Source organism: Limanda limanda, chromosome 19 (assembly GCF_963576545.1).
Source record: "Limanda limanda chromosome 19, fLimLim1.1, whole genome shotgun sequence".
Taxonomy (NCBI): Eukaryota; Metazoa; Chordata; class Actinopteri; order Pleuronectiformes; family Pleuronectidae; genus Limanda; species Limanda limanda.
Window position 1 is genome coordinate 19,536,901 of NC_083654.1, and position 15,798 is coordinate 19,552,698.

General features: G+C 42.1%; 1 protein-coding gene across 1 annotated transcript in view; it reads right to left on the bottom strand.

The window, feature by feature from the left end:
• Nucleotides 1-5,810: 5,810 nt before the first annotated feature.
• eif3eb (eukaryotic translation initiation factor 3, subunit E, b) overlaps nt 5,811-15,798 on the bottom strand; it is a 17,237-nt gene continuing 7,249 nt past the window's right edge. The window contains 8 exon segments of the mRNA XM_061093393.1: nt 5,811-5,849; nt 6,810-6,944; nt 7,181-7,283; nt 7,519-7,542; nt 7,544-7,611; nt 9,534-9,643; nt 9,675-9,807; nt 11,221-11,299. Of these exon segments, the coding sequence (XP_060949376.1) occupies nt 5,811-5,849; nt 6,810-6,944; nt 7,181-7,283; nt 7,519-7,542; nt 7,544-7,611; nt 9,534-9,643; nt 9,675-9,807; nt 11,221-11,299 (691 nt within the window).

The window sequence follows — 15,798 nt, forward strand, 5'->3', positions numbered from 1 at the left end:
GCTGTTGCATAATCCGAGCAGCATGAATGATAGATTGACTGTTTGTGCGACATGATTAGTCTCCCACTCGGTGGATGAATCAGAGCTCAGTCCAACACTGAGTCCTCTCTTGTGTTCATAAAGGATTCGTGCCTTCGGTCCCGAGCTCCAGCGGACGTGCCAGCTCTGTTCACATTGTCCCGGAGGTTCAATCTCATCGCTCAAGTGCTTCATGACAGAGGAGCGGAGCGGCGAGGAAGGTGAAGGTGAATCCAGGTCAGTGCAGACGTGTTTACTTACACTGGTAATAAACCTAAATCATTTTGAGATGCACGATACATCAGCCCAGCACTTTAACTTCAGACCACTTGAGCTGAATGGAGCTCAGCGGTGTAAGAATCCAATCATTTTCTGAATGGAGCTTTTGAATAACACTGTAACCATCAAAGGTTCAGACTCACCACAAGATACAAGGTTGTGAAATAATGCTTTTTTGCTCCAGTAAAATCCACAAATCTGAATTACATCAACTGCATTTTGAGAAAAACGTGTTTAATTCCCAAAGCCAAGGGAGAAGTACTACACTACCCACAATCCTCAGGTGTAATGTTTTGTATTTCCACAGGCATCCACTCAAAAACCACTGAAAAAGCAACAACACTCAATCTGCTGTTTCCCAAATAAACAGAGAGCATCACTTTGGTGCCTTGTTGGAAATAATCATTTACATCTTTAAAGGAGGCCAAACTTGAACTTATTAAACCAAACGACTGTGCAGATCCTGGTCTTTAAATACCAGGAAATGATGCTTTCAAAGACACTCAGTGGAGAAACGTTCCTCACCTTCTGGCCTGGTCTCTCCTCAGTCACAGTTTCCATCGCGGCCTTGAGAGGTCGTCTCTTCCGTTTCCTCACCGCCGGGGGAGGAGGCTCATGTCCAACGATCACAGACTCCTTCACAGACTCCTTCACCTCCTCCACCTCCTCCTCCTTCACCACCTCCTTCTCCTTCACCACCTCCTCCTCTTCTTCCTCCTCCTCCTCCTCCTCTAAGGGGACAGAAGCTGCTGGCTTCACTTTGGTCTTTTTCTTCCTCTGAAATGAAAAGTTGCGTTTTTAACATCTTTATTTACCTCAACCTGAAGTTCCATTTTTAAACTTTGCTTTCAGGAATAGTTCACTCTCCAGTCACACATGTAAAATATGATAAAACAGCAGGTTTTGATATGTGAAGCACACAGAATATTTCATTGTTCAGCCCGTTGTATACATTTAAAACTGGCTGATGAGCTGTGTGACATTTTCATTGTCAAAAACCACACATGCCTCTTTCATTGAGCTGGAAATCTCATGCAATCCTCATGAAATCGTTCACATTTTGCACGAACAGCGAAGGGCAGAGATGCTCGGGTTTGACCTCTGACCCCCCCCAGCTGACGCACATCAAGCTGGGAATGTTCACAAGCTCGTTCTCACGGCCTCTCATTGTTCTCTGGAGGCGTTGGAACGTTCCCTCGATGCTGTTTGATCCTTCACACACCTGCTCGCTCACAGGACGGAGGTGAAGACACCCGGTGCAGCTTCTATCACCAGCAGATCTACTCTATGTTTTACCACTTCAGTGTTTGTGAAAGCCTGATAGCTTCTGCTCTCGTGTGTGTCGCTCTGTTCTGCAGACGGAGACGCTCACATGTCTCTTTGTGCCGCTGCAGAAGGAGCTGGACCTCGTTGGCGTGTCGCTGCCAACGGGACAAAGAGCGGCACTCAGTTCAGAGAGACCCCTCCAACTCATCTCTGACAATGAGCGCACAGTGCTCCTCCTCTGTGAGACAACACTCATACCGACTGTGCCAACACACACAGACACACACACACACCCAGTGCAGTCGCTGAGCCACCGGGAAAACACAAGCCCGCTCGCTGGAGGCCTATACTTAGTCCTGGAATTGCCACATGATGAAGCTGCAGCTGCTGAGCGCTTGAGTTACATAGATTATATAGGAATGATACAAACAACATGGGGCTGAGGCGGGAGAGAGAGAGCGCTACGCCGGTGTGATGCATGAAGATCCCATCCAGCGTTTGATTTGCATGTTATGCAAACTGCAATTTCACTGGTGTGGTTTTCTGCAGCTTCACTCGACTCAGTTCCTCTTGTGTTCAAACGAGTCTGGAAACATTGAATGAATCATTTCCTCATCAGACTGAGGAACGAAATCTACTGTAAAAACAGGATCTGCTGCAGGATGAGTCACGTGTGCAGCAGCAGCATCGAGTTACTAAATGTTTAAGTCACGCTGGGGGGGGGGGGACTTATACTGGAAATCCTGTCTCGTTTCCATAGAGACACCAAACAGTCTCCATGTTTGTTAGAAACTTCTTTTCTCGATGATTGTTGATCTACAACAAGTTGTTTGTGCCTCGTATCTGCTTTAAATCCTAAAAGACCAAAGACGCCAACTTTAAGTCCCTCAAAGTTTCAATTAAACAATAACTGATTCCTATGATCAGTGACAGGGTGAAAGCTCCAACTTTTAGGTCATTGCAAGTGAAGGAGGACCTCTAAAGGCAGAAGTGGGTATTACAAGCTGCTCTGACAGCTGCCAGTGGGATATTGAAAGCAGACAGAAGAACTGTGAAGACTTGGACATGGGCAAACTGGAATTTAAGACCTTTTATATACTTCTTTATTTAGGTTAAGGAAACTCGTTGAAACTCAGTTGTTCTGATTTGTCTCACCTTAGAACTTGCTTTGGATTTGGAGCTTTTCGTCGTCACTGTGGGAAACAAACAGATTTTAGTCAACAAGGTGGAAAACTGTTAAACAAAGATCAGAAGAAGAAATGCTGAAATCTGATTGGCCCCTGAAGGACCTCTGTGCTGTCTTTAAAAGATAGAGTCACTAACAATAGATACGACAACTTGCTAAGAATTTTAATTTATAAGCTTTTCGTGAACAACACATTGAGCTTGAACAAGAAACTATTTCCCCAAAATATACTTGATGATGTGCAGCTTTGAAATAAAGTTGTAGAGTTAACAGTAAACTACAGAATCAGATTTATAACTGCACCCCTAATGAGCTAAGATTTAGAAAAATCCTAATTGTCAAGTTGTCATCAATCCCTGTTGTGCTGCACAACAACAGTCAAAGTGTTAAACTGCTGTACACATGTGCATGAGAAGTCCCGAGTCATGTTTCACTGGATGCACATGCTGTGACGAGCAGCAGGCTAAACATGACGCTGCAGTTTGAGCCTTGACGTCCCCTCATCAGCTGACAGCTCACAAGCATCATTCAGCTCAGACTCTGGTGCAGCATGAAAGTGTAAAAATCACATTTTGCAGTTTGATGGAAAGAAAGAATCACGTTGGCTGACAGGAGCCAAATAAATAAAATGTTTAATTGTCCTCAGGAGTATGAAAGAACCATTGTTTCCCCCTCACATGGGCAAAGGCTCATTCAAACAGTGACCACAGAACGGAGGCAGGGCCAACACGAGGCGGCGGTTTCTGGAAAATGTGGATCCTGCACTGGAGTCTTTGAAAGGAAACCAACAATTTTAACAACCGGGGCTGGAAAGAAAAAAAAACGAGTTCCTGCTGCTAAAAACAGAGGCTGACTTGTGAGTCAGAGCAGAGACGAGCATCAGATTAGATAGTGAGTTTATCAGAGGCCTCCAAAGGGCAGAGGAGAGGAGGAGGAGGGGGTGGGGGGGTGTGACAGGGTGGGGGGTGGCACCTACCTGCCAGGTACTTCTCCAGGGGGGACGAGGAGCTCTGGTTCCAGCCGTAGCAGCAGAAGAAGAGGAGCCAGACCAGGAGGGTGGCCAGCACCAGAGCCAGAACCCAGAGGAGCCGGGCCACAGCCGGGTCGGGCAGGAGCTCCATGCTGAGGAGGAAGGCTGTGTGTAGTCAGACGTCCACAGTGGGACTGCAGCACACGCACGGGTCGCAGTGGGCCGGGTTGTGTCCTGTCAGTGGGTGGGGTGGGGGGGGGGGGAGGAAGCTACAGTGCCTACAGCAGCAGGAAGAGGCAGCAGCAGCAGCCAGAGGAACAGCCACCACAGATGGATACCAGCTGTTCCAGACGCTGCTCAGACCACGTCAGCTCGGAGAGTGTGTGTGTAAGCATGTGTGTATGTTGTACTCTACTGGAAAAGTGTGCATGTGTGTGTGTGTGTGTGTGTGTGTAGGGGTGTGTGTGTGTGTGTGTGCATGTGTGTGTAAGGAAATAGTCTGGAGGAGTGGCTCAGAGTTACAGCGGCCCCTCCCAGGCCGGGCAGCAGGAGGAGGCCTCACATGGAGGAGCTGTAAAGATGAGGGGACACTCAGAAATGCACCTGGGGCACTTTCCCTCACCCCACCCCACCCCACCCACCTCACCCCACCCCACCCCACCCCACCCCACCCCACCCCCCCAGTCTTCACTCAGACACCTGCCGACTGTAATTTTGTGTAAAAAGTTCAGATGTCTGTCATCCCAGCTGCATTCCAAAGGTGTGTTCACGCCTGTCATTCCTCCACTGTCATTATGTGGAGGATTTAAGCTGTCATACATCACAATGACCACTCCCCCCCCACCCTCCCTCCCAACTACACCTTCAGCTCAGAACTACACTTAGACGACAATACACTTAACTCTAATAGACCAGAACTATTTACCCAACCGGTTTGATAGATGTACATCCTGCTCGCTGCTTTCACAGCGCTAGTTAAATATTTGCAGAAATGTTCAACGTTAACTGTACAAGCAGCACAACAACATTTCCAACAAACAGGGCGGCAGTAAAAGAAAGAAAGGAGATAGGAGCTTGATAAGGATCCAAGTGTGACTGATGCTTAATCTGGGTCTTGTGAGGTTTGATCGGATTTCATTTCACAAACCAGCAGAAGTGTTTTTCATTTCATGCATGAATCAGTTTAATATCTGCTTCTTCTTCTTCTTCCCTTTTACCTGAACAAAAGAGGTTGTGTTTTCTCCCCTGTGCGTTGTCAGCAGAATTACACAATAACAACATCAGGGATTTCGATGAAGCTTGGTGGGAGGATGTGGTTTGGGTCAGGGAAGTGAACCCATCAACTTTTAGTGTGGGTCCAGAATTGTAATTTCCCCTAAAATTGTGAGAATGTGTGTTTTTCAACAGGGAACAATTCATGGATCTCGATGGAGTAAAATCATCCTCATATCATATTCAGACACTGCCTTTCTGGATCCTGTCTATGAGGAGTTCACATGTTTTCTCTGTGTGTTTTTTGGAGAATCTAAATTGCCCGATGAAGAGTGGGGCCCACCTCTTGCTCAATGTCAGCTTGAATCTGCTGCAGCGCCCCTAAGACCCTCTAATGATGAATGGATGCTATAAATCAGTTTGTTCTTCCTGTCATGACGAATAACACAAAGTTCTGAAATAAGTCAGATTGTGAAAAGCTCTCTGCAGCTGACAGAAAATACAAATGAGACAACTACGCCATCTAGTGGTCAAATAAAGACGAGTCGATTCAGTTTCTCTTCAGAGGCAAAGTTTATTGATGATGTATTGTTGCTTCAGAAGTATCTCAGAAAAACTTATGGATTTCCAATCAATTGTTAAGAGGAAATGTAGTGTAAAAGAATGTAAAAATCTCCAAATGTGAATGAAGCATCAATGATAAGTTAATAATGAAGCTTAGCTGCCTTCTCTCTCCAGTGCTTTTATTGCATAAGTTAAATAATAATAATAACAATAATAATAAGTGGACAATTAATAATAAACTATAATAATCTCTTGAATGCAATAAAAAGCCTTTAGAACGTACTGAAACACATCATCCTGACGCTGATTCCCAGTTCAGTAGAAGCCGGAGTCTTGAGCTTCCCAGTTCAGAGTCTGAGGAACAAACATTAGAAGAAAAGTTCAAACTGCTTCATAAAGAAGATGAACAGAGAAGACGTGTTTCATTATTAAAGGTCCTCCAACGGAAAACTGGCAAAAAACAAAGACTAACTTCAAATTCTTCAGCACAGCAAATTAAATACAAGTTTATTTTTCACCAAAGGAAATTTAATGAATTGAAGTTGAGTGGTGAAAATTGCAATCAGCTGCAGGGGAAGATGAGGAGTTAAATCTAGACGTCCACATGGCAACGCTTACTTTTAAAACACATCACTGTTGCTACGGTTACGCCTGCTGTCAAGCCACTGAGACAGAAAAGTGGAGAAACGCAGCTGGACTCTGTTTTAGTTCAATGGGTCTGAGTTTCAGTCGGGACGGGAGGCAGAATGTTTCTTGTTCTTCCTCATCCTCTTTCCAAAATGAGAAATCTCTTTTCTGCCTTGTTCTCATTCATTATATTTTTCTGTAACTAAGCAACCAGCTTCATAGAGCAGGTACCTGCCCAGTGCACGTTAATGGTCATGTGATGTGCTTTACTGGAGCTTTCTTCAGAAATCATTTTAGTTCTGAAATAATTTTTAATGACCGGATGTAGCCTCATGTAAGTGTTGAATTTCACATAGATCTATCAGAGGCAGAAGGACTAAAGACGAGCGAGTAACAGGAGTGTAGCTGATGAGAATGTGTTTAAATGTTTCAAACATGGGAAATAAAGCCTGTGGATCCAGTATAAGTAAGAACAGTCTTAAATAATCAGAATTAACTGAAATTAAAATCAATCAAGCCTTGAACTGGTCGATATCAGACAGCTGAAGGACGTGTAACCTGACTACATGTTTCTAATGAAAGCTCTGTCAACTCAAAAACAACATTTTTAGTATTAATATCCTGTTTCCCTCAACAGTAGATGATGGTGAGAAGTGTTCAGTTCCATGTGTTTGGTTCTCACTCTACCTCGTTCCTGTTGCTGTGAGCAACCTTCTTCTCCATGTTCATTACCAACATCTGGCTCCTGAACCACAGACTCTTGTTCTTCTCGACCACCTGCTGGTACTGCGTCACTGCCTTGCTGCCCATCACCACGTGACCCTGGGGAACATGTATTGTATAAAAATGATTCATCTGAAAGAATGACGTTAAAGGACTCTGCTGCTCGACTAATCCCGACAGGTCTTAAACGCTTTTCTGAGTCTAACAAGAACAAAATAAATAAACTGACAAAGCTGTGATACTTTACACAAATCAGTCGTCTGGTGAGATTACGTGTGGATCAGTGATTTGAAGCTCGTCAGACTTAAGGTGGATCAGTGCCTTCAGCGCCTCACCAGCTTGGAGTCGATCCTGGCGTGGAGTCTGGCGTTTGGGACGAGGATGATGATCCACCGCTCCGCCTCCTCGGGCGCCATGTCGAGCTCGTCTGGCAGCACGCTGAGAGGAGAGGAGGAGAGCGGCGTTTCAGTTCACTACATCTTCTTTGAGGGAATCTTAAAAAGAAGTTGACGACTGCCTTTGAAAAGACGACACGAGGAAAAGCACATGGAAGTAAACTTATTGCACAGCATAAATCATCCGGGTGCAGACGTTTAAACCTCTTTTCATTCCTTTTATCTCATCAGTGCATTCACATATAAAAAGGCGTGAGTCTGTTTCCTCCACCTGATGCTGATGAATCCGACAGAAGGTCTCAGGCGTTTAGACAAGCGTTTTCAATGAAGTCCTCAAGGCCGGCCACCAGAAAGAAGTCATTCACGAGAACCTGAAGGGAAAAGATCATTCATTTACACACATATATGAATATATACATGAAGCATTCACATATAGAACGTGTAGAGAGACTAAAGAAAAGGTCAAAGTTCCCACAGTTAGTGTGAGTCCAGTTCCTCTGCCAGCATGAAGAACATTTTCCAGTAAACAATCATTTTTATTTGAAACGTTTGAGATGAAACACTCTATAATTCTGCCATCACTCAGACGGTCGCTATAATTTCTAACCATAGCCACGATTTACTGGAACGATAAGTCTGTTATAAGTTTCCTTGAGGACATAATAGCTCCACACGCCACCGCATGTGACGTCATCTGTTCCCTGTGGTTCGGTTGGTTTCATCCACCAATCAGTCACTGAAATGTCCTGGACAAAAATACACAACCTCACAATGGAGGGTTTTCACCCCCCCCGACAAGGAAGTTATGGTTTCACCCAAGTTTGTTTGTTTACCAGCAGGATCTAACACATGGATTTCCATAAAACTTGTATGAGAATGGCAGCAGGTAGAGCACAGACCTCTGTCAGGGTCCAACAGTCCCCTTAAGAAACCCCATTTGGATCTGCACCAATTGCTTAAACACTCATAAACACTCATTCCCGCTGTTTTCATCAAGATTCATAAATTATTCTATCGAAATCTTTAATTAAAATGGTGAAAAACGTCCCTGATCCGGATCCACACCCAGATTCAGTTGGTTCTTCCTTGACTCAAACCACATCCTTCCACCTCCTAACTAACTGACAAACTGAAAAACAAAGATGAAAACACAAAGCTTCTCTGTGCAGGAAATAAAAAACAATCATTGCCTTATTAGCATAAATATGAAGCTTTATGAGCAAATATTCCTCATAGTTTTTGGAGTCTGCTTTGGAAACAAAACGATTAAAGACGCACTGAGGTTTTCTAAGTAATACATGCTTTAATATGAACTGTCAAATATTACGTTAACAACACGGTTGCTAAGCTCATACTAAAGAAAATATGGAGCCACACTCTCAAAATGAACTTTGAAGAAACCAGCACATGTGAGTGTGTTGCAGCAGATTATCCTGTGAAGTCTCTACCTGTGTTTTTCATACAGCCGTGATCACAGGAACCTCAAGTAGGATGTGTGGCCACCTTAAATCTGCAGGAGAGCTTAAATGTATGAATACATTAGTGTCCTGGAATCTGAAATGCGATGCGGGAACCGTTATTTTATAAAAGGAGCCGTTATTGTATGAGACATCCAATTACCCGGTGCTTTGCTGTGGTAAACAAAGAATAATGTGCCACAATAATCCAGAAATACTCCATCGGTAATTATTTTTCACAGCTTGAGATCGAGAGAATCAATCACTGATATGACTCTTTAACAAGTGAGTGCTGAAACAAAACATCATGTCAGAGTGTTTGGACAGAAATGAAAACAAGTTGTTGATCTCTGGAGGAAACGTGTACACTTTAATTCCCTTCACAATAAAACTCCATCAGATTCCATGACAACAGAAGGACTTGATGAACCTTCTCCCGTCGTCGAGCTCAGACGCCGCCGCTCTGCACAATTTATACAAGACCAGTAAAAGCCAATTAATGAGTGTGTGTTTAGAGAATTTGCAAAGTGGTCCCCAAGCACCAAACTAAACTGCAGTGGAGGGGTTTCCAGAGAACTGACAGCTCTTCTGCTTTGAAAATCAAACTGGAACAAAAAGCAAGAGGCAGGAGAATCAGGCCAGACGTGGATTTGCTGAGGCTGAACGGCTGCAGAGTCAAACGTCTGGGCCTCCGGAGATCAGAGCACCACGGCTGAGGGAAGCCTCATATTACCCCGTCTTGTATCTAACATGTATGGGCAGGGGGGGGGATTCAGGCCCGTGCACCGTGACAAACGCACACTGTCAAGCGGTAACACTGTAAAGAGGAAACTCACCGACTCACACTCCCTGAGCTTCTTCTGGGCACTGTCGAAGTCGAAGTTCACGCAGAGACACTCAACGAGACAGGAACCATCATTCACAGGTTGAATAAATCCTTGAGATAGGAATTTTTCCTCTCATGCTCATTGATCTCACCTTTTGAATGACTTTCACCGAGTCCTTGAGGACCTGCCGGCGCTGTCGCACGTCTTTGTTGGAGATGACTGCAGTCGTAAGGAATCTCAGGATGTGTGGGCTCATTGTGTGGACGGCATTCAGGTATTTGGGAAGTGAAACAGGTGCCATCATTAGTTGCCATCACAACGGACTTGGATATCTGTGTTTTTACTCAAGAAGAAAATCATTATAAAGGTTTTTCACACAGGAGCTTTGCTGAGAAATAAATTCATTCATTCATTTTGTTAAATACCTAAAATTAAGACCAAAATGTGCTTGTGTGAAGCATTATTAAAAAGGCTCAGCTAGCTAGCTAGATAGATAGATAGATAGATAGATAGATAGATAGATAGATAGATAGATAGATAGATAGATAGATAGATAGATAGATAGATAGATAGATAGATAGATAGATAGATAGATAGATAGATAGATAGATAGATAGATAGATAGATAGATAGATAGATAGATAGATAGATAGATAGATAGATAGATAGATAGATAGATAGATAGATAGATAGATAGATAGATAGATAGATAGATAGATAGATAGATAGATAGATAGATAGATAGATAGATAGATAGATAGATAGATAGATAGATAGATAGATAGATAGATAGATAGATAGATAGATAGATAGATAGATAGATAGATAGATAGATAGATAGATAGATAGATAGATAGATAGATAGACAGACAGACATACAGACAGACAGACAGACAGACAGACAGACAGACAGATATATAGACATAGATAGATAGATAGATAGATAGATAGATAGATAGATAGATAGATAGATAGATAGATAGATAGATAGATAGATAGATAGATAGATAGATAGATAGATAGATAGATAGATAGATAGATAGATAGATAGATAGATAGATAGATAGATAGATAGATAGATAGATAGATAGATAGATAGATAGATAGATAGATAGATAGATAGATAGATAGATAGATAGATAGATAGATAGATAGATAGATAGATAGATAGATAGATAGATAGATAGATAGATAGATAGATAGATAGATAGATAGATAGATAGATAGATAGATAGATAGATAGATAGATAGATTACTTTATTCATCCCCAAAGGGAAATTAAGTCGTCATAGCAGCCGGTATATTTGAATACAATTAAATACAATACAATAGAATAAAATAAAAAATATTGAGGTAGAAAGAATAAAAACAGAAACACAAGATAAATAGGTAGATAAGGTGCAGTGGCAAGATGATGGTAATAGTACTGATGATATGATGGTAATGTTATTGGTAGACAGTATATAAAAATAGTACAGTACATATAGTATATAATATAACATAATATATATTTATATATGATAGTAATTATACCAATATAATAGCAGTATATAGTAATAATGGCAGCAACAGTATATATAATAATAATAGTAAGTATAATACATGGAATATATTACATGGAAGGTCTTTGTCTGTGTCCCAACAGAGAATTAAATATAACATGTTACTTTGCTGAATTGTTCAAATGTCGACTGGGCTGGTAGAGGAAGAGCTCTATGATATTGTCTCTGCCTTTGGGATGGTTGAAGAAGACGAAGAGGGACCAGTGGAACCGACTGGAAAAACAAAAAGAAGAGAGGATGCACAGAGAAGAGGTCAGAAAGTGGATTTCACGATGTAACTTTAACGCTTTAATTGAATCTACCTCACTGTCACTGTCAGGTAACTTCCTGCTCCCCAGTTAACCAGAGCCTGCAGGTCATGAGCTTGTACTGATCAAGTACACGACTCACAGTCTTCATTCTATGTCCCTGTACATGGAAAGCAAGATTAGGGGAAAACCTGTAATATGTCAGAGCCGTGTAGGGACGTGTTTCTCTCTCTCTTCACAGACACAAATTTGACATCTGGGTCCAGGCTCAGCTCTGAAATCCCTCCACAGCTCCGGGCTGCTGACAGAATCGTCCTGAAGCCTCAGCTCAGCATCACACTGGCATTAGGTGAGCTTGTTAATGCAACAGGCATTAAATTCTCTGCAAGCAGGTGTGTGTGTGTGTCTGTGTGTGTGTGTGTGTGTGTGTGTGTGTGTGTGTGTGTGTGTGTGTGTGTGTGTGTGTGTGTGTGTGTGTGTTGCTGAGCTCACTCACGCACTATATGATATCTCCCTCTGCTCTCACCACCTTGGCTCAGTGAGTTATTTTGCCCTTGAGTCTTTTCTATGCTCACATTCTGGGAATTTAACAGCCCATAATGATCGTTCTTGTTCTCTTACAGCAGCAGGTATGTTACGAGAGTGAAGTGTCATGATTTCACCCCCGATTCACACTCACAGTTTGTGTCATCTTTAAACAACCTACAGCCCTGGAGTGTGGTTCTACTAATCCACTGTTTTTTATTACTACCTGTGTCTTTTCCTCTTTTCCTCACAGAAGCTCAATGGGAGAAGCTGCAGCCATGACGTTGCTGATTAGTGAACGTGCAACATCTTCCATGTTAGGCAAGAAAAAATAAAAAAGACAGTGTTTTTTTTAAAGCCATCAACAGATTCTCCTCTCTAGCAGAGAGCAGGCAGCATGGATCCTGTTTTTATACATCGACTCATCCCACACGAGAAGTGAAAGTTAAAATAAAGTGACTATTGGTAGAAAAGTTGCCATGAGTTATTCACAAAGTGAGTAATGAGCACATCGGTGGGAGTAGTTGGACGTATTTTGGATTCTGAGATTTGGAAAACAGCCCCACCGGCTCTCAGTGGCAGCTGGTTGTCATGGAAACAAAAACACACATTGTGCCTCCCACCTCTCAGGATTAAAAAGCAGTTTTTCTTCGACAAGACAAATAGTGTGAACACGCTGTTAACATTTCAAACTCACATAGTGATTCTCTGACAGGAAGTCAAACAGCATCCTTCAGTCCACACTTTACAAACCACTCAGGTGTCTGATTTGTCTAAAGTAATGAGATACACAAACTGATATAAAACTTTATTATTTATGTTATTGTTGGTCACAATAGTCATTAAAGAAATATGGATAATCGGCCGTTTATCTCAATAAGCTTTGCACTTTGAAGAAGAAGAATAACAACAACATCAACAACAATAACAATCATCATCATCATTATTATTATATATAATTGATTAGAATCATCTTTATTTGAATACAAACTTTAATACATCAACTTTCTTGACAAATATACAAAGTGCTTCATAAAAAATGAATAACAAAAATATTAATTTAGATAAAATAAAATGTAAAAAATAAGGAATTGCAAAGCACTAACATGTCTAACATCAGTTTATTAGACATGACATATTAATATAGTTCCTATGTTTGTGGTAAGATTTGAAATGATATAGAAAATAAATCACAATATAGAACAAAACATTCAAGCAGCAAGAGACACAGTCACTAATAAATAATCCTGGTTTATGTGAATTTATTTTGATAAATAAAATAATGAAATGTATTTTCAAAACAGTAATAAACTGCTCTTCACTGTGTTATATTGAATGAACGTCGTTGCTAACCCTGAGGTTTCTATTCTCAGTACAGGTGAGTCGTTGTGAAGCAGGAGCATCACAGAATAAAACCTAAACTGCTCTGAAAATGTCACCGTGTGTGTGTGTGTGTGTGTGTGTGTGTGTGTGTGTTTGTGTGTGTGTGTGTATGTGTGTGTGTGTGTGTGTGTGTGTGTGTGTGTGTGTGTGTGTGTGTGTGTGTGTGTGCTTCAGCCCCATGAATGTACAATTTGTTTTAGAACTCAACATTATCCTTCCAGACAGCCAGGAACATGGAGCTCTGCAGAGGAAGTACATCAGGAAACAAAACAATACATTTTTAGTATTTTGCAAGAAAGGCAGCTTACATCCCCATAAAAAAGGATAAATGTCTCAAAGTATTTCTTGGTCAAACATAAACTGATGCACTTTCTGGTCCGGGAGAGTCTCTGAGGTTCTGCTGACGTCTCTGAGGTCGGAGGAGGGATCGGACTGACAGTGAGCAGCCGTCACCACAGCCGGGACTGGGAGTGTTACCAGCATCAGTCAATGAGCAGGAGAACACACACACACACACACACACAAACACACACACACACTCCTCTGGCTGCCGGGGATGTTACCAGCTCAAACCGGCTCTACTCAGGGACTCACAGAGTCGGATCCTGTCTGTTTCGACTGAGTCCAATTGTCTGAAGAAGCCAATAAACCCTGAACCGTGTGGTTTCTGAAGCTGATGGCGAAGGAGAGCTACATGTTCAGTTGTTCAGCACGCAGTGAAAAAGCTCTTAGAACCAACAAAAGAAAAAAGGTTTAATAAAGATCACAAGTCATTAACTGACCAGGAAATCTTTGCTTCAAAATAAAGGTCAAATAAACAAAGCTGTATAAATAAAAGCATTTTGAAGGCTTGTATAACCTGCACCCCCTGTGAGGCTGAGCTGTAGCACAGCAGAACGTATCTGATCATAAACCTGCTCATGGTGCAGGACACAAACTCAGAGCATCACCACAATGATTTAAATTCATCCTGTGGGGTTTCATCCAAATCATTTTTACAGCTGCGAAAACCGTACCAGCCGTACTGAATGGATTCACAAGTTAAATCGAGGCCGTAACTCATGGAGAACTGCATCGTTTAACTTTCAGCAAACTGCACACTCATCACTTTGTGGTTTCTCAGTTGAGTGTGGACATCTTCGTCATTTTTTTTTTTTTTGAATAACTATGAGGCAATGAATTCCCTCGTGTCACCTCCATTGAAGAACCTATTCCCCATCGCAGTAAGAAACCCAGAGAGGAGAGAACGTCCTCTTCGCTGGCACACGTCCACGTCCCGCTCTCGTCCTCTCGCTGTCCATCCAGGACAAATCCTTAACTCAGGCTCAGCGGCTGGCGGCCGTCCACCTCCACTTGGCTTTATGAGAACGAGCTCGAGAGCCAGTTGGACGTGAAGCACCTGGAGAACACGCAGGAAAGTGATTAATGACAAAGAGCAACATCGGTTAATAGATGCACTGCTGCGCTCAACGTCCTCTGTTGAGGACAATTTGAATTAAATGTCTTCAGGTTGGTTTGCTGCTCTCTCTACCGGTTGCTTTACTGAACCACTGTGTGTCAGGGTGAATTAATTTCCACGCTCTGACAGTGAGGAGGTGGAAATGAAACGGCAGGAACAGCAGCTTGTGCTGGAGATTCCTTCCTCCGCCCGAACATCAACGTTTCATCCAGGTTCTGAGCTTCTTCCCTTCAGTGGCTTGTTGGGTGCAGAGCTGCAGTCACCAGGCAACAGTGCTGAGACACTTTTCCTCACACTGTCCTGGAAATACAAACCTTAAGTCACAAAAAATGTAACACTGTGAGATACCCTTATTTTTTTATTTTAAAAGACAATTGTATGGTGGCCCGGAAGTGCAAATCACGTAAATCACTCAATTTAAAAATCCAGATGTGAACGAGCTTCAGGTTGTTGCTCCTAAACTTTTGGAAGAATATTGTTGAGTGTGTTTTTAAAAGGCTTCTGAAACTCATTTTATACATTAACCTTTTCACAACTCTCTACATTTGCCATAAATTGTTGTTTATTTTTGTTGCGTGATTAATTCATGTATTGGTGGATGTATTTTTGTATTCTTGTTTTTGTAATGTGTGTATTTAACAATTGTAAAGCACTTTGCAACTGTGTGTTCTGAAAAGTGCGATAAGAATACATTTAAATTGATATTAACTGGAGATCAATTCCTTGTGTCAACATACAGGGTCATAAAGTTGATTCTTGTTCTGCACAGGTTGTGTGTTTATGCATTGATAAGTTGAAACCTGAGCTCAGCTCCAGCATTTCACAGAATTAAGACCCTTTTCCCGTGAAGCCTGTTTCCTCCTGACACAAACACGACTCCTCATCCCCGTTCAAAGAGCTGCTGCTTCGCTGCTGCTCTCTTTCTTCTTTTTACTTCTTTATGCCGAAGAAGAAGAAGAAGAAGAAGAAACAAAGGTTGGAAGTGAATCCTCCTCCTGGGAAACTCGTAAACTCTGAAAGCTTTGGATCCATTTGTGGTTTGAAGGATGCTTCATCTCACAGATTTCCTGTAAAATCTCACCCAGATTCATCTGCAG